At 43.5% G+C, this 27,890-nt stretch overlaps 1 protein-coding gene across 1 annotated transcript in view; it reads right to left on the bottom strand.

Moving 5' to 3' along the window:
- The window catches only part of vwa5b1 (von Willebrand factor A domain containing 5B1), a 59,819-nt gene extending 32,297 nt beyond the window's left edge, over positions 1 to 27,522 (bottom strand). The window contains 12 exon segments of the mRNA XM_039008747.1: positions 1,194 to 1,401; positions 5,259 to 5,444; positions 6,066 to 6,180; positions 12,719 to 12,921; positions 13,415 to 13,525; positions 20,150 to 20,326; positions 22,130 to 22,254; positions 25,161 to 25,306; positions 25,533 to 25,615; positions 26,482 to 26,723; positions 26,984 to 27,145; positions 27,384 to 27,522. Of these exon segments, the coding sequence (XP_038864675.1) occupies positions 1,194 to 1,401; positions 5,259 to 5,444; positions 6,066 to 6,180; positions 12,719 to 12,921; positions 13,415 to 13,525; positions 20,150 to 20,326; positions 22,130 to 22,254; positions 25,161 to 25,306; positions 25,533 to 25,615; positions 26,482 to 26,723; positions 26,984 to 27,145; positions 27,384 to 27,522 (1,897 nt within the window).
- Between the last annotated feature and the right edge of the window lie 368 nt (positions 27,523 to 27,890).

Genomic DNA, 27,890 nt, shown 5'->3' with positions numbered 1-27,890 from the left:
CAAGGATAATATCACCTCCCCCCTACCTGATACCCTAGACCCGCTCCAATTTGCTTACCGCCCCAATAGGTCCACAGATGACACAATCGCCATCACACTGCACACTGCCCTATCCCATCTGGACAAGAGGAATACCTATGTAAGAGTGCTGTTCATTGACTACAGCTCAGCATTTAACACAATAGTACCCTCCAAACTCGTCATTAAGCTCGAGACCTTGGGTCTCGACCCCGCCCTGTGCAACTGGGTCCTGGACTTTCTGACGGGCCACCCCCAGGTCGTGAGGGTAGGAAACAACATCTCAACCGAGCTGATTCTCAACACTGGGGCCCCACTAGGGTGCATTCTCAGCCCTCTCCTGTACTCCCCAAATTTTACAGATGCACAATCGAGAGCATCCTGTCGGGCTGTATCACCACCTATTACGGCAACTGCTCCGCCCACAACTGCAAGGCTCTCCAGAGGGTAGTGCGGTCTGCACAACGCATCACCGGGGGCAAACTACCTGCCCTCCAGGACACCTACAGCACCTGATGTCACAGGAAGGCCAAAAATATCATCAAGGACAACAACCACCCGAGTCACTGCCTATTCAGCCCGCTATCATCCAGAAGGCGAGGTCAGTACAGGTGCATCAAAGCTGGGACCGAGAGACTGAAAAACAGCTTCTATGTCAAGGCCTTCAGACTGTTAAACAGCCATCACTAACATAGAGTGGCTGCTGCAAACATACAGACTCAAATTTCTTGCCACTTTAATGAATTTAATACATGGATTTAATAAAGGTATCACTAGTCACTTTAAATAACACCACTTTAATAATGTATAAATATCCTACATTACTCATCTCATATGTATATACTGTATTCAATACCATCTACTGCATCTGCCTATGTCGCACTGACATCGCTCATCCATATATTTACATGTACATATTCTTATTCATTCCTTTACATTTGTGTGTATAAGGTAGTCATTGTGAATTTGTTAGATTACTTGTTAGATATTACTTCACTGTCGGAACTAGAAGCACAAGCATTTCTATACACTTGCATTAATATCTGCTAACCATGTGTATGTGACCAATAAAATGTGATTTGATTTGATGTCTGACTGAGTGATCGTTACTGTTTGCATTGGATGACATTTAAAACAGTGGAAATGCAGAGATGATTAAACCTCTGGATTCTTACCCATGGCGTTATGCTTTGTGGGGCCAGGGCTGCTCTCTGACATGGAGTCTTGGTAGGAGTCAAACAGAGGGCTGAAGTGTATGTCCCTGTGGGTTCCCTGACAGTCAGAGAAGCCCGTAGTCGTCCCTGTGTCCTCCTCTTGGGAGTGGTAGAACACAGAGCTGCCTGAGTCATTGGAACGCATCATACTGTAGTGCTTCCTCTTATCCTGGTGGAAGAGTTGAATGGGAAATGTGTGAGTCCTGTATATCTACACCACTTGAGAGACAGTAATTGACAGTTGCTGACAGAGACATTCATTTCAAGATATTGTTTTTCGACACATTTTCAAAGAGGATATACAGTTGTCGGAAGTTTGTCGGAACAAACTATAGTTTGACCAAGTCGGTTAGGACATCTACTTTGTGCATGACACAAGTAATTTTTCCAACAATTGTTTACAGACAGATTATTTCACTTATAATTCACTGTATCACAATTCCAGTGGGTCAGAAGTTTACATACAATAAGTTGACTGTGCCTTTAAACAGCTTGGAAAATTCCAGAAAATTATGTCATGGCTTTAGAAGCTTCTGAGTCCAAAATCTTTGCTAAGCTGACAATGTAAAAAATCTGCCCCTGAACAAGGCCATTAACCCACTGTTCCCTGGTAGGCCGTCATTGTAAATAAGAATTTGTTCTTAACTGACTTGCCTAGTTTAATTAAAAAATTAAAAAATTAATATAGGGGTTAGGCCTACTGTAAATTGCATTATGGCTGAGCATGGACATGCCAAATGTTGTCAATAAGCAAGATAAAATACATTATTAGCAAGATTAAATGTATTATTAATAAGGCCTAAAAAGAGAGTGAATAATTCGAATCAAATTCTAAACAAAACAACGACTTGTTTTAAATAGGCTGTCTAAATACACTAACAGGCACCACCATAATTGGAGTGTGTTATGCACATACAAACCTCTCACAGCAGCTGGACAAAGATCCAATATAAAGAGAAAGGAGAATGTCCACTCACCTTTATACTACTTCTAAATATAACGTTTTATATACATTGAACAAAAATATAAACGCACAAATTCCAAAGATTTTACAGAGTTACAGTTCATGTTGAAATTAATTCATTTGGCCCTAATCTATGGATTTCACTTGACTGAGAATACAGATATGCATCTGTTGGTCACATATAACTTTTTAAAAAGGTAGGGGCGTGGATCAGGAAACCAGTCAGTAACTGGTATGACCACCATTTGCCTCATGCAGTGCGACACATCTCCTTCACATAGAGTTGATCAGGCTGTTGATTGTGGCCTGTGGAATGTTGCCCCACTCCTCTTCAATATGGCCGTGTGAAGTTTCTGGATATTGGCAGGAACTGGAACACGCTGTCGTACACGTCAATTCAGAGCATCCCAAACATACTCAATGGGTGACATGTCTGGTGAGTATGCAGGCCATGGAAGAACTGGGACATTTTCAGCTTCCAGGAATTGTGTACAGATCCTTTCGACATGGGGCCGTGCATTATCATGCTGAAATATGAGGTGATGGCGGAGGATGAATGGCACGACAATGGGCCTCAGGATCTCGTCACAGTATCTGTGTGTGTTTGTGTTCGTTGTCCGTAGCTTATGTCTGCCCATACCATAACCCCACCGCCACCATGGGGCACTCTGTTCACAACGATGACATCAGCTAACCATTCACCCACACGACACCATACACGCTCGCAATCTGCCATCTGACCGGTACAGTTGAAACCGGGATTCATCCATGAAAAGCACACTTCTCCAGGGTGCCAGCGGCCATCGAAGGCGAGCATTTGCCCACTGAAGTCGGTTACGATACTGCAGTCAGGTCAAGACTCTGGTGAGGACGATGAGCACGCAGATGAGCTTCCCTGAGACGGTTTCTGACAGTTTTTGCATAAATTCTTTGGATGAGCAAACCCAGTTTCATCGGCTGCCAGGGTCGCTGGACTCAGACGATCCCGCAGGTGAAGAAGACGGATGTGGAGGTCCTGGGCTGGCATGGTTACACGTGGTCTGCGGTTGTGAGGCCGGTTGGACGTACTGCCAAATTCTCTAAAACGACGTTGGAGGCAGCTTATGGAAGAGAAATGAGCATTCAATTATCTGGCAACAGCTCTGGTGGACATTCCTGCAGTCAGCATGCCAATTGCACGTTCCCTCAAAACTTGAGACATCTTTGGCATTGTGTTGTGTGACAAATTGCACATTTTAGAGTTGTATTTTATTGTCCCAAGCACAAGGTGCACCTCTGTAATGACCATGCTGTTTAATCTGCTTCTTGATATGCCACACCTGTAAAGTGGATGGATTATCTTGGCAAAGGAGAAATGCTCATTAACAGGGATATGAGAGAAATAAGCTTTTAGTGCACATTTCTGGGATCGTATATTTCAGGTCATGAAATATGGGACCAACACTTTACATGTTGCATTTCTATTTTCGTTTAGTGTACATATTGGAACCATCTTACAGATTGTAGTCACACCTCCAAAAGCTGCATTGCATGCATGCCAGCAACATTCTCAACATAAAACTAGGACAGTGAATCATTCTAATAAGTTTGGTTTTTCAACAATAAATGAATAAATGATATCATGAAATCCCCATCATAACATTTTACATTTTTACATTTTAGTCATTTAGCAGATGCTCTTATCCAGAGCGACTTACAGTAGAGTGCATACATTTTATTACATTTTTACATACTGAGACAAGGATATCCCTACCGGCCAAACCCTCCCTAACCCGGACGACGCTATGCCAATTGTCCGTCGCCCCACGGACCTCCCGGTTGCGGCCGGCTGCGACAGAGCCTGGGCGCGAACCCAGCCCAGCCTGGGCGCGAACCCAGAGACTCTGGTGGCGCAGCTAGCACTGCGATGCAGTGCCCTAGACCACTGCGCCACCCGGGAGGTACATAAAAAAGACAGGATGCATTGCTGTTGAACCAGCCTTCGTTATAGTAGGCCTAGAGTAAGGGGAGCCTACAAAGAGCTTGGGTTTTAAAAACATTAAACGAAAAACAAACACTGAGGTTCTCATCTCTTGTTTAATGATGGGCATGGAAACACGTAGCCTACATCATGGAGCAGGTTTTACACACGTCCAAAACATAGCTAAAATAATGTAGGCATGCCTACAATACATAGCTAAAATAATGTAGGCATGCCTACAATACATAGCTAAAATAATGTAGGCATGCCTACAATACATAGATAAAAAGGAAATGTCAAGTCACTGTTTTGCTCATCTCAAACTTCATATTTTAATAAAGCTTTGGTGATTAAGATTTATTTCCAAGCAGTCTCATGACGAGCCAAACACTTTACTGGTGGTCTTAACTAGTCTACATGATTACATCGGGCAGGACACAAATAAGAAAATACTTAATTGAAAGAAGGGGAGGCTATGTTTGGTTTTTAATCAAATAAAATGGGGAAAAAACATTAGTGTTTTATGGTTCTAAAATTTAGAAACTTGAATGAAACCCCCATTTCATTTGATTAAAAAAACAAACATAGTCCCTCCTTTCAATTAAGTATTTTTTTAACACCAAGTATACAGGCACCAAATCACATATTGGGCAGTGTGCGTCACTGCTGGATAGGCTGCGTTTCCGCTGTAAAAATTCATGTAATAACCAACTGCATTACTGCTAAAACAAGCTTTTGGTTGGTCTTAAATATCCCTACCAGCGCTGCCTGAAATTAGCACTTTAGATCATGTTTTAAGGACACGCCTCAAACATTTCCACCCCTCCCATCTGGGCGCAAGCGTGCTGATGTTTGACAGGTAAATTGCTGAACCTGGCGTTTGGGCTGGAAAATGCCAGTGCGGCAGTTTTTACGTGACGAAATTGCAAACTAATGTGCGCCTTAATGTCAGCTGAAAATAGAGCCCAGAGAATACCTACTGAATTGAAATACAGGGGAACAGATACAGTCACATTCAGGAGTGAGAAGACTCAATATGTTAAACACACTATATGAATACATATTACATAGCCACTTTATGTCAAGGTGTAGGCCTACTTACAGACTTGGGGTTGGGATGGTAGCGTGTGGTGTCACAGACAACACTGTAGCCAATCAGACGGTCCCCAGGGAACAGGAAGCTGGAGCCTTCAGGGGAGAGCAACACTTCCTTGGTCTCAGGGAACAACCAGTCGATGGCAATGTCACTCAGCACTGGGGCCATGGTCTTCTTCAGAGACTTGATCATCTGGGAGAATATAAACAGAGAGATATACAGTTGACATAGAATAGAAAGAGAGATCTATTGAAATGATTATTATGTTTTTCAGTGACTTAATAATAATTTGGTGGGTACTTATATTTGTCCTATTTCACACATTCAGACTCTAACCGCTAGGCTACCTGCTGCATATAGACAGAGAAATGCAGGTAACATAGCATTGAGTTCCAGCGTTATAGAAGTTCAGTACGGATTGCAAAAACACAGCATTGCGCGTCTGGGCTCGTGAGACTACAGATGGCATAGAATAGAGATCTATTGAAATTATTACGACATACCCAGAAACCCTCTGCCTGTACAATACAATTGTGACATTGTATGTCTGCATGTCTCTGTTGCCTTGAGTTTTACATACCGGTAATGAGAAAACAAGCCTGTAAGCCTGTGAGCCTGTGAGAATAGAATAATTAATTATTTCAAAAGTATGCTGTGAAGCAGACTGATTCTAATGGGTGTTTTGCTCAACAAAATGAATTGTTAATTGGTAACCGTAGTTCTGCATTCACTGCATAATGACCCTCCTCTATGACATTCAGAATAGCTGGTTGTCGCAAAGAGGAGGATAAACATGTCATTGGAAATTAAGACCTTGGGCTGCAGTCTCTCCCCTTCTGCCAAGAACTCTGCCGTTCCTTTGGAAACAGTAGCCAGTCCAGTCACCAGTCTCCTGCAAGCACTCTGACCGATGCCGAAAGTGTAGCACCTGCCAAAACAAGATACACATCTCCTCAGCTCAGGCTTAGAGAAAGACCTGAAAAGATCTATAGCTATCTGAGCCTAATAAAAGTCACACACCTTTTCTCTCAGATAGACATGCATTCCCTCACAGAGAAATCCCTATCGAGATTGTGGTCCCGTGTGGCTCAGTTGGTAGAGCATGGCGCTTGCAACGCCAGGGTTGTGGGTTCAATTCCCACGGGGGGACCAGGATGAATATGTATGAACTTTCCAATTTGTAAGTCGCTCTGGATAAGAGCGTCTGCTAAATGACTTAAATGTAAATGAGATGGTCCGGTGGTACATATAGGTGATGCTATATTACAAAACAGCCCCCTCAAAGTATTGGGTTATATCAGTAATGTAATTTGTTGCGCATCGTAGCAGAAAACTAAGATGATGCCAAATTGGAAATTGTATTTCAGTCTTGAAAGCCAAGACGTGCCTGGGGAGTGAGATTCTTGAAAAGGAGAGAGAAAGAGAGAGAGAGAGAGAGATTGATAAAGAGAGAGAGAAATGGTCGGACTTGGCTGATGGTCTATTTTCATCATCCAGTCTAATGTTGTATCTCATCAGTTTTCTCATTAGGTTTGTCAATTACACTTCACAGCTCATACTGAGGATGAATTAGAGATGGCTGAGATGATCTCCGTCTCAACACCAGCAGATGCACCAGCGATGGCTCCTCTGCATATTTGATGAGGTCAAACAGTGGGGATTAAAAAGGAAACGCAACATTTAGCATAGCTACATGTCTGACGTAGACTCCTGGGATATGTCCCAACTGCTACCCTATTCCTTATAGTGCCCTACTTTTGACCAGGGCCCATGGCTCTGGTCAAAGGTAGTGCACTAGGTACGGAATAGGGTGCCATTTGGGACGCAGCCCTGGTAGCAGAGATTCATTAGTATTTGCTCTGTCCACTGACCGGGGGTGTGCTGATTTGTGAGAGTGGAGCGATAATCAATCTGGACGCGTGGACGGATTGGCCGGACCACTGTGTATCTAATCCAATCATCTAGGGGCATTCATCCATTAAAAAAGGAGAAGACTTAAAGTCATTAAATCAGGAGTAGTTCAGGAGAGGATGACTGCGGACTGAGATTGCAGATGCAACAAACAAAGTGAAACAATATCCCATTCCCTGCAGAGAGTACTGTGTTATTGCCTTTCTTGGTCTATCAACAGCTGGTGTTTTGATTCTGTAGGGGCATGTTCAGAGCGTCAGCGTGTTGCAGTGTTTGAAAATATTACTATTACCAACACTATATGACATTGTTGACACAGTGAGTTGATTTGACTTTACCATACCCAACGCCGATTTAGTTTTTTGTAGTCACACCTAATAATATCAAGAACTGTGCAAATATTAGGTGCATATTTCCAAGCTTCATTTTAAAAGGATTACTGAGCAATAACAAGGTTTTGCACTTAAGCTCCCTCCAATCCTCTAGCCTTGATTACATGTCTGAATGGCATGTTGTGCAAATGCTGTGAGCAAAATAATCATTAACAAGAGAGGACATACATTAGCAGGCTCCATCATATTGAATGGGCTAATTGCAACCATCGAAAACCACCAGATTATCGCCATCTGATCTCTTGTTAAACCATTAATACGCTCTGAAATCACCCGCACAGCTGATCTCAATTGCAAACAACATTGGCCAGTCATTTACCGCTCTCTAACGGATGTCTAAATTTTCTTTTAGTCTTGATTGCAGCCAACATTTTTCAAGACTATTTCGCCCTCTGGTTGGAATTATTATCGGAACAACAGTCATTTTTTGAGCAGACTTCTGTACAAATCTACTGTGGCAATTTACCTAACACGTTGTATGAATGGAAAACTAATGTTGATGGTAAACGAGGGGTATTAAATCAGGGGGTTGTGCCCCCTAGGGGTCTGTGAATGTACTGCAGGGGGTCCGTGAAAAAAAAAGAATATATATATATATATACAGTGGCTTGCAAAAGTATTCACCCCCCTTGGCATTTTTCTTATTTTGTTGCCTTACAACCTGTAATTAAAATAGATTTTTTGGGGGGGGCTGTATCATTTGATTTACACAACATGCCTACCACTTTGAAAATGCAAAATATTTTTTATTTTGAAACAAACAGGAAATTAGACAAAAAACTGAAAACCCGAGTGTGCATAACTACCCGACCCCCCCCAAAAAAATAATTTCAATACTTTGTAGAGCCACTATTGCAGCAATTACAGCTGCAAGTCTCTTGGGGTATGTCTCTATAAACTTGGCACATCTAGCCACTGGGATTTTTGCCCATTCTTCAAGGCAAAACTGCTCCAGTTCCTTCAAGTTGGATGGGTTCCGCTGGTGTACAGCAATCTTGAAGTCATACCACAGATTCTCAATTGGATTGAGATCTGGGCTTTGACTAGGCCATTCCAAGACATTTAAATGTTTCCCCTTAAACCACTCGAGTGTTGCTTTAGCAGTATTCTTAGGGTCATTGACCTGCTGGAAGGTGAACCTCCATCCCAGTCTCAAATCTCTGGAAGACTGAGACAGGTTTCCCTCAAGAATTTCCCTGTATTTAGCACCATTCATCATTCCTTCAATTATGACCAGTTTCCCAGTCCCTGCCGATGAAAAACAGCATGATGCTGCCACCACCATACTTCACTGTGGGGATGGTGTTCTCGGGGTGATGAGAGGTGTTGGGTTTGCGCAAGACATAGCGTTTTCCTTGATGGCCAAAAAGCTCAATTTTAGTCTCATCTGACTAGAGTACCTTCTTCCATATGTGCTCCGTGAGATGTTCAAAGTTTTTGATATTTTTTTATAACCCACCCTGATTTGTACTTCTCCACAACTGTATCCCTGACCTGTTTGAAGAGCTCCTTGGTCTTCATGGTGCCGCTTGCTTGGTAGTATTGCAGACTCTAGGGCCTTTCAGAACAGGTGTATGTATACTGAGATCATGTGACAGATCATGTGACACTTAAATAAAGTCCCCCTGTGTGCAATCTAAGTAATTATGTGACTTCTGAAGGTAATTGGTTGCACCAGATCTTATTTAGGGGCTTCATAGCAAAGGGGGTATGCACCACTTTTCTTTTTTTTTTTACAAGTTATTTTTTCCATTTCACTTCACCAATTTGGACTATTTTGTGTATGTTCATTACATGAAATCCAAATAAAAATCAAATTAAATTACAGGTTGTAATGCAACAAAATAGGAAAAACGCCAAGGGGGATGAATACTTTTGCAAGGCACTGTATATATATATAAAGTTTGGACACACCTACTCATTCATGGGTTTTTCTTAATTTTGACTATTTTCTACATTGAAGAATAATAGCAAAGACATCAAAACTATGAAATAACATGGATACAATTTGTTTAAATCCTCCTCAATCTACACACAATACTGCATCAGGGAGGTGACCAAGAACCTGATGGTCACTCTGACAGAGCTCCAGAGTTCCTCTGTGGAGATGGGAGAACCTTCCATTCCAAAGACGTCTCGAGGCTGTAATCTCTGCCAAAGGTGCTTGTTATGATTTTTATGAATAATGACTAAATTATGTATACATTTAACGTAGAACTATAACTAACTGAATTCTACCCTGTTTTTCTATATTGATTAATAATGTTAGTTCATAAGAAAGAGGTTATGTAACATGTACCTAGGAAGAGAGGAATGTACTGTATGTGTGTGCCTAAAGAAAACAAAGTGGATCATTAAACTATGTTTGAACCGACCCGGCTATAACTCTGGGGAGATAAGATAGTACAGGGAGAGCTCCTCCAGATTTCCCGTATCTGGGGGGGACTGGAACTGTCAGCTGAGTGGTAATAAACTGTGGTGAGACTCCAGGAGAAAAAGAGAGAATCCAAATATTAGTGTGTATGTATGTGCGTAGGTTAAGAGAATATTATAAAAGGAAAGTTTTTGTATATGCACGGCAGCGCTCTCGTAAATAAACTTTGCTGACTATTGTAGACTGGCCTCTGTCTGTTTCATTTCAATAAGAACCTTACAAATTCTTAGTAACAGACAGAGTAGTTTAATTGAAGTTCAGTTTATGAACATTGAGAACAAAATTCTCTTAACAGTGCTTCAACAAAGTACTGAGTAAAGGGTCTGAATACTTAAATGTAAATGTGACATTTCTGTTTTTTATTTATTAGAATACATTTGCAAAAATGTATTAGGTATTGTGTGTAGATTGATGAGGACATTTAAAAATATATATATTTTAGAATAAGGCTGTAAACCTAAACAAAATGTGGAAAAAGTCAAGGGGTCTGAATACTTTCCGAATGCACGTAACTAAATCAGTTCAATCGTAATCAATTAATCTATGGACTGACCAAATTACAACTACTTGTCGGTTGGTGCTCAGTGGGGCAGACTGTTTTAACACACTTGGTTTGACCACCAGACAACAGAAAGAGAAAGAAAATAGCTATGAGCTGAACATAACAGTATGCCAGTGAAATGGAGGACAGTAGCAGGAGACCCTATGAGCTGAACATAACAGTATGCCAGTGGAATGGAGGACAGTAGCAGGAGACACTATGAGCTGACCATAACAGTATGCCAGTGGAATGGAGGACAGTAGCAGGAGACACTATGAGCTGAACATAACAGTATGCCAGTGGAATGGAGGACAGTAGCAGGAGACACTATGAGCTGAACATAACAGTATGTCAGTGGAATGGAGGACAGTAACAGGAGACACTATGAGCTGAACATAACAGTATGTCAGTGGAATGGAGGACAGTAGCAGGAGACACTATGAGCTGAACATAACAGTATGCCAGTGGAATGGAGGACAGTAGCTGGAGACCCTATGAGCTGAACATAACAGTATGCCAGTGGAAGGGAGGACAGTATCAGAGACCCTATGAGCTGAACATAACAGTATGTCAGTGGAATGGAGGACAGTAGCAGGAGACCCTATGAGCTGAACATAACAGTATGTCAGTGGAATGGAGGACAGTAGCAGGAGACCCTATGAGCTGAACATAACAGTATGTCAGTGGAATGGAGGACAGTAACAGGAGACCCTATGAGCTGAACATAACAGTATGCCAGTGAAATGGAGGACAGTAACAGGAGACCCTATGAGCTGAACATAACAGTATGTCAGTGGAATGGAGGACAGTAACAGGAGACCCTATGAGCTGAACATAACAGTATGCCAGTGGAATGGAGGACAGTAGCAGGAGACCCTATGAGCTGAACATAACAGTATGCCAGTGGAATGGAGGACAGTAGCTGGAGACACTATGAGCTGAACATAACAGTATGCCAGTGAAAGAGAGGACAGTAGCAGGAGACCCTATGAGCTGAACATAACAGTATGCCAGTGGAATGGAGGACAGTAGCAGGAGACCCTATGAGCTGAACATAACAGTATGTCAGTGAAATGGAGGACAGTAACAGGAGACACTATGAGCTGAACATAACAGTATGCCAGTGGAATGGAGGACAGTAGCAGGAGACACTATGAGCTGAACATAACAGTATGTCAGTGGAATGGAGGACAGTAGCAGGAGACACTATGAGCTGAACATAACAGTCAGTGGAAGAGAGGACAGTAACAGGAGACACTATGAGCTGAACATAACAGTATGCCAGTGGAATGGAGGACAGTAGCAGGAGACACTATGAGCTGAACATAACAGTATGCCAGTGAAATGGAGGACAGTAGCAGGAGACACTATGAGCTGAACATAACAGTATGCCAGTGAAAGAGAGGACAGTAACAGGAGACACTATGAGCTGAACATAACAGTATGCCAGTGGAATGGAGGACAGTAGCAGGAGACCCTATGAGCTGAACATAAAAGTATGCCAGTGGAATGGAGGACAGTAGCAGGAGACCCAACTGTGAGTATTATTATGATTTCCCATTGTAGCCAATTCAGTTGCAGTAATTCCGTTACTGATTTTTGGGTAATTCAGTTACCAATTTGGCAATGGAATTACGAGTTTTAATCACTTAATAATTCATAAACTAGATTGATAGCATTAAATATAATTATGTCTATCATTACTTGTTACTTCTGTGAACTTTCATTATCCTCCCACCTCACAAGGGAGAGAAATTAGAAAATATCTTAAAGATATGTAGGTTTGGTAACGGAATTTCAAGCCGCAAGGCAATGTTTCTTAAACTTACAGATGGCAAACATTTGTGTTGATATTAGTGGGCAGGGATCTCTACTTAAACATTATTGTGTTTTGAAGAATTTCTAATACCTTTTAAGACTTTTTATGGTAGATGTTATCTAAGACCCCTTTTTCTGTATGTTTATCCAGAAATCAAAGCCTTTACTTAAGATGGAAAATGGTTGGAAAATGTATCTTCATTTCCCCAAAATATAGACTCTTAGCTTTCATTTGACACCCACTTTAATATGCTCTTATGAACTTCACATGTTGGTGCTCATGGGATCTTTTACATGGAAATACCATAATTTTGAATACGGTAGTCCATAGCAATTGGAGACAAGTTAAGTAAGTTGATGGTGTGTTAACCTGGTGTAGCGGGCATGGCTGCGGACCAGCTCGATGACCTTCCCTGTGTTGCTGACGGACCCATCTGTGAGCAGGAAGAGCATGCGTGGATGACCCGCGTGCATGGGCTGCCTCAGGATCCAGTTGAGTGGTGCCAGGATGTTGGTGCCGCCCATGTCAGCTCGGATCTTTCTGATGTACTCACAAGCCATGGTTACTGTTTCCTGAAGCATGGAGATGACAGGAGAGAAGCATTTTACTAGTCTTGAGTCTCTTGTGACAGACACTTGTAGCTGCCCAGAGAAAAGACAGGGGGGAAGCATATTATAGCAGCATTTATTATAAGAATACACACAATAACATTTAGTCATCTAATAGAGGCAGACAAGTGTGTCTGTGAATTATAGTCGTACTCCGACTACATTTACAGTTTACCTTTTTTGTCATATAGCAGACGCTCTTATCCAGAACGACTTACTGGAGCAATTAGGGTTAAGAGCCTTGCTCAAGGGCACGTCAACAGAATTTTCGAAACAGCTATTTTTTGGGTTACTGACCCGCCGCTCTTAATCACTATGCTACCTGTCACCCCTACCTGTACTACCTGTAGTTGTGAAATCTGTCACGCAAGATGAAGCATTTACTAATAGAGATTTTATCACTGACATGCAGTTCAATAATATTGACCTGAAAAAAGAAACACTATGTTCTGCTTGCCTCATCATAGCTCTGACTGGTAGAAAACAGTGTTTTGAATGTGGAGCCAAAGCCGATGATGTTGAAGAGGCTGGCAGGCACAATGCTCTTCAGGATCACCACCATGGCATCCTGGGAACAGAACAGAAATGATAGAAACACAACGTCAATACGAAGGAGAGGAGAATGAGAAAAGAGGGAAAGAGAGGGAGAGAGCTGGAAATGAAAAGGAAAAAGAACAAGACAGGCAGACAAGGCGGTCAATCTTTAAGACACTCTCTAACAACCAGCCTTGTTCACCTGGCTGCAAGTGTTATTCTTGACCTTTAAACATTTTCGGCTGCGGCAGTATGACCAGATTACAACTTTATCTCCATCTTCTCTGTCAGCAGGCTAGTTACTATACACTGGAGAGCATCTTTGTGGTGCACTAGAGAAGTGCAACATAATCCATTGTGTTATTATTATTATTATCTCTTTGTGACAGAGGGACGGGCCAGTGTATTATTAGAAAGAGTATGCTCAATAACAACCATTCATTTCAAGTTTGGCTGTAATCATATTTCACTGTATTATGTTGTTGTTTTTTTACACCAAATTGTGTATTTAATACCTTTTCTTTGTGAATGTTTCATTTATTTATGACTGAAAAAAATCAAATAAAATTTTATTGGTCATTTCAAGAACTGAAAGTTTCTTCAAGTGCAGTCGCAAAAATCATCAAGCGTTATGATGAAACTGGCTCTCATGAGGACCTCCACAGGAAAAGAAGACACAGCGTTACCTCTGCTGCAGAGGATAAGTTCATTAAAGTTACAAGCCTCAGAAATTGCAGCCCAAATAAATGCTTCACACAGTTCAAGTAACAGACACATCTCAACATCAACTGTTCAGAGGAGACTGCGTGAATCAGGCCTTCATGGTCGAATTGCTGCAAAGAAACCACTACTAAAGGACACCAATCAGAAGAAGAGACTTGCTTGGGCAAAGAAACACGAGCAATGGATGTTAGACCGGTGGAAATCTGATGAGTCAAAATTTGAGATTTTTTGTTCCAACCGCCGTGTCTTTGTGAGACGCAGAGTAGGTGAAAGGATGATCTCAGCATGTGTGGTTCCAATCGTGATGAAGGGAGGAGGTGTGATGGTGCTTTGCTGGTGCCACTGTCAGTGATTTTTTTTTTTAATTCAAGGCACACTTAACCAGCATGGCTACCACAGCATTCTGCAGCGATACGCCATCCCACCTGGTTTGCGCTTAGTGGGACTATCATTTGTTTTCAACAGGACAATCACCCAACACACCTCCAGGATATGTAAGGGCTATTTGAACAAGAAGGAGAGGGATGGAGTGCTGCATCAGATGACCTGGCCTCCACAATGACCCAATTGAGATAGTTTGGGATGAGGTGGACCGCAGAGTGAAGGAAAAGCAGTCAACAAGTGCTCAGCGTATGTGAGAACTCCTTCAAGACTGTTGGAAAAGCATTCCAGGTGAAGCTGGTTGAGAGAATGCCAAGAGTGTGCAAAGCTGTCATCAAGGCAAAGGGGTGTGTAATGGGTGTGTGTTGGCTGCAGGGAAGTCAGGCTCAGGAGAACGAACTTGGTATAAACGGAGTCGTTTAATAAGTGCTCTTCTCGCCAGGGACCCTTTGCACACATCAACAACTGACACCCACGAAGCATCGTTACCCATCGCACCACAAAAGCCACGGCCCTTACAGAGCAAGGGGAACAACTACTTCAAGGTCTCAGAGCGCGTGACGTAACCGATTGAAACGCTATTAGCGCGCACCACCGCTAACTAGCTAGCCATTTCACATCGGCTACACTCACCTCCCTTTTGACCTCCTCCTTTTCCGCAGCGACCAGTGATCCGGGTCAACAGCATCAATGTAACAGTATAGCTTCTGTCCCTCTCCTCGCCCCTACCTGGGCTTAAACCAGGGACCCTCTGCACACAGACAACAGTCACCCACGAAGCTTCGTTACCCATCGTGCCAAAAAAGCCAAGGGGAACAACTACTTCACGTCTCAGAGCGAGTGACGTCACCGATTGAAACGCTATTAGCGTTTTAAAAACCAAAATATATAAAAAATAACAAAGTGGGTACAAAACCCGTCGCACACCAACACATACTAGCACAATCACATACAATAAAACAATCTCCGACAAGGACATGAGGGGAAACAGAGGGTTAAATACACAACATGTAATTGATGGGATTGGAACCAGGTGTGAAGGAAGACAAGACAAAACCAATGGAAAATAAAAAATGGATCAGTGATGGCTAGAAGATCGGTGACGTCGACCGCCAAACACCGCCCGAACAAGGAGAGGGACCGACTTCGGCGGAAGTCGGCACCGACCTCGGGGACGCCCCGGAGGGCGAGGCGCAGGGCAATCCGGATGGAGACGGTGGAAATCTCGCAGCATAGAAGGATCCAACACGTCCTCCACCGGAACCCAGCATCTCTCCTCCGGACCATACCCCTCCCAGTCCACGAGGTACTGAAGGCCCCTCGCCCGACATCTCGAATCAGATGGAATGAACGAAAGTATGCCGGGGCCCCCTCGGGCGGAGGAACCTCCCGTACCTCAGACTCCTGGAGCGGGCCAGCCACCACCGGCCTGAGGAGAGACACATGGAACGAGGGGTTAATGCGGTAATTGGGGGGAAGCTGTAACCTGTAACATACTTCGTTCACTCTCCTCAGGACTTTAAATGGCCCCACAAACCGCGGACCCAGCTTCCAACAGGGCAGGCGGAGGTGCAGGTTTCGGGTCGAGAGCCAGACCCGGTCCTCACTGTGGTGACGGTCTGCGCCCACTTTCTGGCGCAGTACGGCGCGCTGAAGGTGGACATGGGCGGCCTCCCATGTTTCCTCCACGCGCCGGAACCAGTCGTCCACCACAGGAGCCTCATCCTGACTGTATTGGGGCTGATACCCCAATACACACTGGAAGGGAGAAAGGTTAGTGGAGGAGTGGTGGAGTGAGTTCTGGGACATCTCTGCCCAGGGCACGAACGCTGCCCACTCCCCCGGCCGGTCCTGGCAATGAGACCGCAGAAACCTACCCACATCCTGATTAACTCTCTCCAACTGCCCGTTACTCTCGGGGTGAAAACCTGAGGTAAGGCTGACCGAGACCCCCAGACGTTCCATGAACGCCTTCCAGACCCTCAACATGAACTGGGGACCCCGATCAGACACTATATCCTCAGGCACCCCGTAGTGCCGGAAGACGTGTGTAAATAGAGCCTCCGCAGTCTGTAGGGCCGTAGGGAGACCGGGCAATGGGAGGGGACGACAGAACTTATAAAAACAATCCACAACGACCAGGATCGTGGTGTTACCCTGTGAAGGAGGAAGATCAGTCAGGAAATCCACCGACAGTTGCGACCATGGCCGTTGTGGAACGGGTAAGGGTTGTAACTTACCTCTGGGCAGGTGTCTAGGAGCCTTGCACTGGGCGCACACCGAGCAGGAGGAAACATAAACCCTCATGTTCTTAGCTAAAGTGGGCCACCAGTACTTCCCACTAAGACAGTGCACCGTCCCACCGATACCAGGATGACCAGAGGAGGGTGACGTATGGGCCCAATAGATCAGCCGGTCGCGGACAGCAGACGGAATGTACAGATGCTGTCACGGTCGTCTTGAGGTGAGAGAGTGGACCAAGGCGCAGCGTGAGAAAAATACATATTCTTTTATTAGACGAAGATGAACCACGAACTAAACACTTACAAACTAAACAAAACAACAAACAACCGTGAAGCTAATGACGTAAGTGCATACACAAGCATCAAACGTACAACATAGACAATTACCCACATTAACCTAATGCCTATGGCTGCCTTAAATATGGCTCCCAATCAGAGACAATGAATGACAGCTGTCTCTGATTGAGAACCCTTCAGGCAACCATAGACTTACCTAGACAACTACACTAGACACTGCCCCATACACATACAACACCCCTAGACACTACAAAAACACATACATTCCCCATGTCACACCCTGACCTAACTAAAATAATAAAGAAAACAAAGATAACTAAGGCCAGGGCGTGACAGATGCCCAGCCAGACACTGAAGGGGAGCGGGCTCTTTACACAACGCCTGCTCAATGTCCGCGTCCAGCTCCCACACTACCGGTGCCACCAGGCAAGAGGCCGAGAGTATGGGAGTGAGATCCATGGGCCGCTCCTCTGTGTCATACAGCCGGGACAATGCATCTGCCTTAACGTTCTGAGAGCCTGGTCGGTAGGAAAGGGTAAACACAAAACGGGTGAAAAACCTTGCCTGGCGAGGGTTCAGTCTCCTCACCGCCCGGATGTACTCCAGATTGCGGTGGTCAATCCAGATGAGAAAAGGGTGTTTAGCCCCCTCAAGCCAATGTCTCCACGCCTTCAAGGCCTTGACGACAGCCAACAGCTCCCGGTCCCCCACATCATAGTTTCGCTCTGCCGGGATGAGCTTCTTCGAGAAGAATGCACAGGGGCGGAGCTTATGTGGCGTACCCGAGCGCTGAGAGAGCACCGCTCCTATCCCAGCCTTGGACGCGTCCACTATGAACGCCAAAGAGGGATCTGGATGGGCCAACACGGGAGCCGAGGTAAACAGAGCCCTCAGGTGACTAAAAGCCCTGTCCGCCTCAGCTGACCACTGCAAGCACACCGAGCCCCCCTTCAGCAGTGAGGTAATGGGAGCCGCCACCTGACCAAAACGCTGGATAAACCTCCGGTAGTAGTTGGCAAACACTAAGAACCGCTGCACCTCCTTTACCGTGGTGGGAGTCGGTCAATTATGTCGTGACAGGTGGCTACTTTTAATTTTCTCATACTGCATACTGTTTTGCCCATTTACCCTCTGAACGGCACACCTACACAATCCATGTTTCAATTGTCTCAAGGCTTAAAAATCCTTCTTAAACCCATCTCCTCCCCTTCATCTACACTGATTGAAGTGGATTTAACAGGTGACATCAATAAGGTATCATAGCTTTTATATGAATTCACCTGGTCAGTCTATGTCATGTTTTATTTACACTCAGTGTATAATGGTGAAGAGAAAGTAAATCCTGTCATTTCTGTGTTGCTATGACAAAAAGTTGACAGAAATTACATGATTTCCTTTCTTTTACAACCCTCCTCTGACCCATTGAGTAACAGTAATGGCATTTTCTCTGTCATAAAGCATGCACGTATGAAGCACTTGTTATATGTAATGGACTTTCTTCATGACATGCAACAATACAGAGAAAGTGGATAGAGAATGTTATTGCAGAGATTGATTAGAGAGTCAGCTCACAGGAAACGTGTCAATTTCAAGTCGTTGTGTCATAGAAAATCTCCACTGTTCTTTCTCCCATTTTCAAAGGTGCTATCAAATTGGTGCTCGCTAGCATTTTGGGGTCACTGGCATTTTGGTGTCATAGAAATCTCTCTTTCTCCTTATATTCAGTCAAAGATGCTATCAAATTGGGGCCTGGCATTTTGGGGGAGTTTCTGGCAGATCAAAGAAACCGAGGAGAAATGATTTCATCATCATCGGACTGGCTGGGCCAGGTCAGGTCAGACCGATCCCCCCTCAGGAGAGTAAAAAGATTTGTCATGGGTCCTCAGATCCTCAAAAGATTTTACAGCTGCACCCGAGAGCATCCTGACGGGCTGCATCACTGCCTGGAATGGCAACTGCTCGGCCTCCGACCACAAGGCACTACAGAGGGTAGTGCGTAAGGCCCAGTACATCATCGGGGCCAAGCTTCCTGCTATCCAGGACCTCTATACCAGGCGGTGTCAGAGGAAGGCCCTAAAAATCGTCAAAGACTCCAGCCACCCTAGTCATAGACTGTTCTCTCTACTACCGCACGGCAAGCGGTACCGGAGCGCCAAGTCTAGGTCCAAGAGGCTTCTAAACAGCTTCTACCCCCAAGCCATTAGACTCCTGAACAGCTAATCAAATGGCTACCCAGACTATTTGCACCGCCCCACTACACTGCTGCTACTCTCTGTTATTATCTATGCATAGCCACTTTAACAACCCTACCTGCATGTACATATTTATCTCAAATACCTCGACACCGGTGCACCCGCACATTGACACATTGACTCTGTACCGGTACCCCCTGTATATAGCCCCGCCATTGTTATTTACTGCTGCTCTTAAAAAAAAAAAAAATCTTATCTCTTACTTTTTTTTACTTTTTATTTTTTAGGTATTTTCCTAAAACTGCATCATTGGTTAAGGGCTTGTAAGCATTTCACTGTAAGGTCTACACCTGTTGTATTCGGCGCATGTGACAAATAAAATTTGATTTAAGTCAGGCTTTGGGGTGTCAGAGGGAGAGGATGCCCATCTCTCCCCAATCAGAAGATTTCTGAGTATGAGTCACGCTTCCCTGCTGTGCGTGACAGACCAACAGGGGTTAGTCAAACATCACCACTCTCAGCCCAGTCCAATCATGTAACATTACAGTCAGATGCACTGGAAATAAAGGCTGAGCTGAGATGAGTTTCCATTGACCTTTCCATCAAATTACCAGTGAGTCATTGAGTCATTAATAGCACATCTTACATATCTAATTAGTAAACTATGTTATTCCTTCATAATTCATTCCATTACTTTAGTTGTCCATAAGTCTCCATCCTCCAGGTTTAGTTTTGCGAAACTACTCAGTTCATTATGTTTATGCCCTTATTAAGAATAGATTACGAATGGGTTTTCAACGTGTTATGAAGTCATGACAGTACCTTGACACAGCTGATGTTGACCCCGCTCATGCTCCCACTGCGGTCGATGAGGAAGATGAACTCTCCATGCACCTTCCTCAGGTCAGAGGTCATGGACTTGAGGTCTGGGCAGAAGTTGAGCATAACCGCAGGGTTGTGGAGGATGTCCTTGTGGAGACGCTTACGAATGATATCCACCTTCACTTTGCCACATGGTCAGAGGATAACATGGTGAGAGGATACCATGGCCAGAAGATAACATGGTCAGAGAATAACATGGTCAGAGGATAACATGGTGAGAGGATAATGTGGTCAGAGCATAACATGGTGAGAGGATAACATGGTCAGAGGATAACATGGTCAGAGGATAACATGGTCAGACAATAACATGGTCAGAGCATAACATGGTCAGAGGATAACATGGTGAGAGGATAATGTGGTCAGAGCATAACATGGTGAGAGGATAACATGGTGAGAGGTTAACATGGTCAGAGGATAACATGGTCAGAGGATACAGTAAGAAAAGTATTAAAGAAAGAGAATGAGATCACATCATGCAAGCTTTGAATAAAAGCAATATTCACATACAGCAATGACTTTGTACATGTCATTTTTTTATACATATCTTACATGTCACATCTGATAAGAAAATAATTATAATTTTATTAAAATTAGCTATAGCTCTACAAGGCAGCGTTCCCCTAAACTACAACACAGCTGTTTCCTTCATGCTAAGATCCATTAGATACGTAGATCTAACACTAAAATATTCTCCATACGGAACGTTTTTGATAAGCTGATTTCAGCTATGCTTCTTAAATAGAAATGTACAATTCAAGGAAGTTACGGTTGGGAATTTGTTTTTAATGACACCCAAATGATTTGAAAGAGAAAGGACACTCAATCAACTGGTGCATGTGTTCTTGCAGGTAGAAATTCCAAGCAGAACACTGAGGACCTTTTGTGGTTTCCATAGTAAACCCTTTTAATCCCACACATCATTTTAGGCTAAGTGTCCTCTCTCTCCCTCCCATTGAGGTCTACTGGTCACTTAAGGATGTAATTGTATCTACCACCGTAGTGCCATTCAGACATGTGGAGAATAAGGTACAATCTGTACCGACACGATTTCACCTCAAGAAAAATAATAAACTCACCATTCAAACAACATACTGTAACTCCAATGTCTATCATTCATGTGTGGTTTTAAAATGATCTCAGAGAGGTTGAAATAAATAAATTGCTTTCATATAATAATAATGGACACAAGAATACTGGAATGCACTACTAATACAGGCCAAACCAGGTCTAACAAATCACACAAAACTGGCAAACGGTGTGGATACGCAGCCCTTACGAAAAAGAAATTGCAGTCAGAGTGCAGTATAACTGCAGTACACTGTAGTATGACTGTAGTTAGTGTGCAGTATACCTTCTGTATACTGTAGTATAACTGCAGTACACTAGTATAACTGTAGTTAATGTTCAGAATAACTGCAGTACACTGTAGTACAACTGTAGTCAGTGTGCAGTATAACTGCAGTACACTGTTGTATAACTGTAGTCAGCGCGCAGTATAACTGCAGTATACTTCAAGTACTGCGTCCAAAATAACAGTTTATTTTGCAGTATAACTGCAGTACACTGTAGTATAAATGTAGTTAATGTGCAGTATAACTGCAGTATGCTTCAAGTACTGCGTCGAAAATAACACCGTTTATTTTGCAGTATTCTGCAATTACTGCATCCAAAATACCACAGTCGACTGCAGTTACTGCACTTTTACTTTAGTTTCAAAACTCTTATAAGAGAGGTCTCATTATCTGTTGTTATTGAATATTCATGATGCTATATGCTTGTCTCCTCTAATTATAAGCAGCATCTTGCCATTTTACAAAGCCTCTTTAATCTATATGAGTCCTCTCAGACAGCTGCCTCTTTGTCACTCAATAAGGCTACTGGGTAAGACACAGATCACATCAGATCAGATGCAGCACTCACTTTCTTTTCATTACTGGAGTCCTTCTTCATGGCCTTGATGTAGTCACTCTTCCCTGTGAGGTGTTCATCGTACTCCTCCAGTGTCATGTCTCCATCCTCAATCAGCACAAGAGGCAGATGAGGATCTAGTAGGAAACAATGGGCACTAGACTAATATGGTACAGTATCACCTTGACAACAAGCAGGTTTCAGTATGAGCCATAACACTGATAGAAGGGTACAATACGCAATTCCTGCAAACACCTGTCAGAGAAAAGGCAGACGTGGCCAAGTAGTATATATTTCTGTCACAGACTAATCTCGGTTAACCCATAACTAAAGTCTTGCGTAATTGGTCAGGTGCTCAATTAAGTTCTGGGTGTTAAAAGAAGTGATAGAACGAGGAGCGGAACCGTAACGAAGAGCTCCTCCCACTCTCTTTGCAAGTTACGGGCAAGTCTATGGGCCAAATGTCCCCTCCCCTTCAAAAATAATAAAAATGCTAATACTTGCAAAATCGTGATATGTCCTGAGCACAGGAACAATGCTGCTTGTTATCTCACGCATCCCGTTTTATCATGACAGATATATGGTACCATTTATGCTTACGTAGTCTGTCCATGAGTGATTAGTCACAGACTGAGGTCCCTCTTGGATTTTGATTCCAGAGAAATGCTGTGGCTGTCAAGTCAATATGCCAGCTCCACTACTGTGATTGAAAGTGCTTTGCTATTTTCTGCTCATATTCTTCTCTCCACAGGCATCCATCAATACATCTCTCTGCAGTGAAGTTCATGGCGAACTGTTTTTATTGACCATTTAGTAAATCAAGCTTTTGATGAAAACCGTCCAACAGTCACTTTTCAAAATCATTTTAAGTTAATTTCACTATACAAAAACTGAGGGAAAACTGCTTCCGGCAAGCACTCCATACATCTCTCTATTGCCATGGCCATCTGGTTGTGCTCAGCAGTCTCCTTGATGAGATTGAAACCCCAGTCCCACAGTGGACTGAATTGAATTGCACAGCAAGCCACTGTCCCCAGGGCCGTTTGTAAACAAAGCCCTCTCTTTAGAGCCTTATTGGACAAGCAATCTGGGGACTAATTCCTGTCTCTGGGAGACAACTGGCTCAGGCAGAGATTAAGACAACCAGGAGAGGACTAAGATAGAGAAAGAGAGAGAAGGGAGGATGGGGGTTTGAAGAAAGAGAGAGAGAGAAGAAAATAAGGATAGAGAGAGAGATATATACAGTATATACTGTAAATATACACTACCGGTCAAAAGTTTTATTACACCTACTCATTCAAGGGTTTTTCTTTATTTTTACTATTTTTTTTATTGTAGTAGTTTAGACATCAAAACTATGAAATAACATATGGAATCATGATAAGATAGCGCCGAAAAGGATGGATGACGTTTTACCAACTGTGCTATTTTGTTAGTTTTTCTGCGTTGTTTGTAACTTGCTTTTTTACTTATTTTGTACAAAATGTTTCTGCTACCATCTCTTATGACCGAAAATAACTTCTGAACATCAGAACAGCGATTACTCACCTCGAACTGGAAGAAGCTTTTTCCTTTTTCCTTTAATGAGTCCGACAAGAAGGATATACTGCTTTCCCCAGAACAGGCCCAAATCACTGTCATTTCCGTGAAGAAAAGACGGAGGAAAACGGGTCGCAGGTCGGGCTGCCTTCTGAGAATCCGTAGGCGAACGAGTAAACTCCCACTGCCATCCGTTCTATTGGCTAACGTGCAATCATATCGAAAATAAAATGTATGACCTACGATTAAGATTATCCTACCAACGGGACATTAAAAACTGTAATATATTATGTTTCATCGAGTCGTGGCTGAACGACGACACAGATAATATAGAGCTGGCAGGATTTTCCATGCACAGGCAGAACAGAGAAGCTACGTCTGGTAAGACGAGGGGTGGGGGTGTGTGTCTATTTGTCAATAACAGCTGGTGCGCGATGTCTAATATTAAATAAGTCTCGCTATTGCTCGCCTTATGATAAGCTGTAGACCACACTATCTACCAAGAGAGTTCTCATCTATATTATTTGTAGCGGTCTATTTACAACCGCAGACCGATGCTGGCACTAAGACCGTACTCAACCAACTCTATAAAGCCATAATCAAATAAGAAAATGCTCATCCAGAAGCGGCGCTCCTAGTGGCCGGGGACTTCAATGCAGGCAAACTTAAATCATGTTTACCACATTTCTACTAGCATGTCACATGTGCAGCCAGAGGGGAAAAAAACTCTAGACCACCTTTACTCCACACACAGAGACGCGTACAAAGCTCTCCCTCACCCTCCATTTGGCAAATCTGACCATAATTCTATCCTCCTGATTCCTGCTTACAAGCAAAAACTAAAGCAGGAAGCACCAGTGACTCGCTCAATACGGAAGTGGTCAGATGACGCGGATGCTATGCTACAGGACTGTTTTGCTAGCACAGACTGGAATATGTTCCGGGATTCATCCAATGGCGTTGAGGAGTATACCACCTCAGTCATCGGCTTCATCAATAAGTGCCTCAACAACATCATCCCCACAGTGACCGTACGTACATATCCCAACCAGAACCATGGATTACAGGCAACATCCACATCGAGCTAAAGGCTAGAGCTGCCGCTTTCAAAGAGCGGGACACTAATCCGGACACTTATAAGAAATCCCGCTATGCCCTCAGACGAAGGCTGATGACTCAACTCCCGTGTGATCTGATGAACTGTCCACATATAAATAACAGGGCGAATTGTTTGCAGCGCATAGTCAATGATTTTCCCACTAGCACTGACTTTGCTGATGAATACTTTGTTGAGGGAAAATGTACATGATACGATTGTGATGTGTCATTGTCTCACTTAGCTATCCAGTCGCTCTGTATAAGAGCATCTGCTAAATGACTAAAACGTAAAATGTAACACTGGCCTATTCTGTGTATGTGATATTGTATTTGAAGAGGCGTGAGTAATGGTAGTCCCTGGCAGGCTGAATGGTGGGTGGTGTGTCCACAACAGTACAGTACCCACCACTGGGGTAGATGATGATCTCCACAGGGCAGTCGTAGGTGTACTTGTCAGCCAGTGTGATGACGACGCTGGTGGCTGAGCGGGCCAGGGGGTCTGCGTCGGCCCGGATGGCATGAGAGGGGCTTTCCACACCTGCACAAAGACACCTCTAAAGCATCTACAGTGTAGAATAAACAGTGGAATCACATGAAAATACTAGAACAAGATATCACAAAAAACCTCAAATTAATCTTGTTTGTGTGAACAGAGGTAGCTTTGTACTCATAGAGGAAAGATGTCTGTTGGTCAGTGGAGCATAAATTGTAATATAGTACAAATAAACTGCAATGTGTAGATGGTTGAATGTTGTGTCTCTGACCTGCAAGGAGATACGGGGCTCTGATTTCCAGCTGGAAGCTAAACTCATAGTCAATGGAGTTGATGGCCTCTTCCTCCAGCAGCTGAGCCATGTACAGCTGGGGGGTGATAGGAGTCTGCTCATTTGGATCCAGGGCACAATTATGCCTGCTGTCCCTCCTGTGCCAGAAAATACCACAATAGAAAATCATAGTCATTTAATTCATAGTCTTGTTGTCACATCTACTCCCTCTCCTCCCCTCCGGCTTCAACGTTGCCGGTTTACTAACCACCGGTCCTGGGAACCATCATTACACGGACCTGGCATTCATCATTAAGCACACCTGGACTCCATTACCTCACTCATTACCTCCCCTTTATCTGACACTGACTTAGGTTCTTTCCCCAGGCATTATTGTTTCTGTTGTTCATGTCTAGATGCTACTCCTATGTTGTATCATTCCATGTTTTTTATATTAAACTTACCACCTGCTTCTCAACTCCCAGCGTCTACGTTACACTTGTCCACCAATCGGCTATCTCTCTGTCTGTGTTATTATTCTTTTTTTAATTTAACCTTTATTTAACTAGGCAAGTCAGTTAAGAACACATTCTTATTTACAATGACGCTGGGCGACGCTGGGACGACGCTGGGCCAATTGTGCGCCGCCCTATGGGACTCCCAATCACGGCCGGTTGTGATACAGCCTGGATTCGAACCAGGGTGTCTGTAGTGACGCCTCTAGCACTGAGATGCAGTGCCTTAGACCGCTGTGCCACTCGGGAGCCCAACATTTGAAATAATTGATGTCTGATGCATGCATGCATGCATGCTGTGAATAACTTAACCTCCAAGTTACCAGTTAAAGTTCAAGTTTCCTTTAAAGATCAAAATGGCACTATAGAGATTTGATTTGGACAAGACAGCATTGACATTCAGCTGTGGCACAGTGATGATATTCAGTTGTGGTTATGATGATGACACTCTGTCACGGTATTCTTACGCTCTGTTGTGGAAGTTTGGGGAGAGTCCCTGCTCCTCGTTGATGGTCCTCTGGACCCTGGGGGTGCACACGGTGGGTGAGGTGACCCGGATACCCCCATTGGGCAGGGTGGGCAGCTCAGAGGAGGTGCTGACCAACACGTTGACCGTCTCCAGAGGGGGGATGACCCCCAGGTTCACCACCAAAACTGTCCTCTCCAAGTCCTCATCCAGCACAATATGTCCTGGAATACCATAGCAGAACAACTCACATAAATGGTAATGTTTTGTATTTTTCAGAGAAATGTTATCCTTATTGATTAGACTAGGAATCAAGATAGTTGGACCCAAAACCACTAGCCTGGTCTCTGTTTGTGCTGTCTTTCCATCTCCTACTGTCATTGTCATACAAATGACCATAGGAGTTGGCAAGACAGTGCAAACAGATCTGGGACCAAACTACACAACCACTGACCACAGCACTTCACATGAGACCCATCCTTACCACTGCCACTCTGAAGGGCACCATTAGTTGTAGTGCAGCAATCAAAGTAACAGTCATCAATCTTGGACTTGTCTTTGATTTGCACGGTTATTATCTGGTTGGAGATCATAGCTTCAAATCCCACCACGGTAGAGCATTCTTCCAGCGGGTAAATGAAGACACCTACATCAAATACAGTTAACATTAACCAGAGACAAACAGGCAATTAAGTAAAACTAACTAACTAACTAAACTAACTAAAAGTAATGATTGATATTGAGAAGCACTGTGGAAGCTCTGGAGGCTACCTCAGAGACAAGGGAAGGAAATTCAGAGTCATAATTCTAAACACACTTGTATAAGGCCCCCAGAGAATGTTCATGATAACTTTTATATTTGTAATAACAAATGAGGTTCTCACCCTCAATAGGATTGTCCTCGAAGTTATTGTAGGTCATGGATGCTGTCAGGGCCAGGGTGTAACCTCTGACACAGGAAGTGATCTCGCAGACACTGAGAGGCAGAGCATTCTGACTCCCCTTGTTGATCAGGCCTGGCATGGTGAGTTTCTTTCATTGCCAATCATAGACAGAGGGTAAAAAACATAATGTTCAGAATCTTTTTGAATAACTTGTACAATAATTCAACAAACAAGCAAACATCAGTATAAGTCTAGCTCTGATATCCTCACCCTTGCATTGTTGTCCAGCAATAACATCAAAGACAACAGTAAGGGCCTTTGTAGTGCCTTTGAAGTAGAATCATGTCTTTTGCTGTCCAGAATTCTGATCAGCAAAAACATTACATCCCTGCAGAGCAGGCCCAGACAATAAAACCACAGGAGAATTCAAACTATCAGTTCAGTCCTTGCATGCTTAGACTATGCTTAGACTACAAAGGCGATTGGTGAAAATGAAAACAAAAACAT

The sequence above is a fragment of the Salvelinus namaycush genome, chromosome 14, assembly GCF_016432855.1.
Source record: "Salvelinus namaycush isolate Seneca chromosome 14, SaNama_1.0, whole genome shotgun sequence".
NCBI lineage: Eukaryota > Metazoa > Chordata > Actinopteri > Salmoniformes > Salmonidae > Salvelinus > Salvelinus namaycush.
The sequence above is the reverse complement of the archived record's forward strand: the minus strand, read 5'-3'. Positions and strand labels throughout refer to the sequence as shown.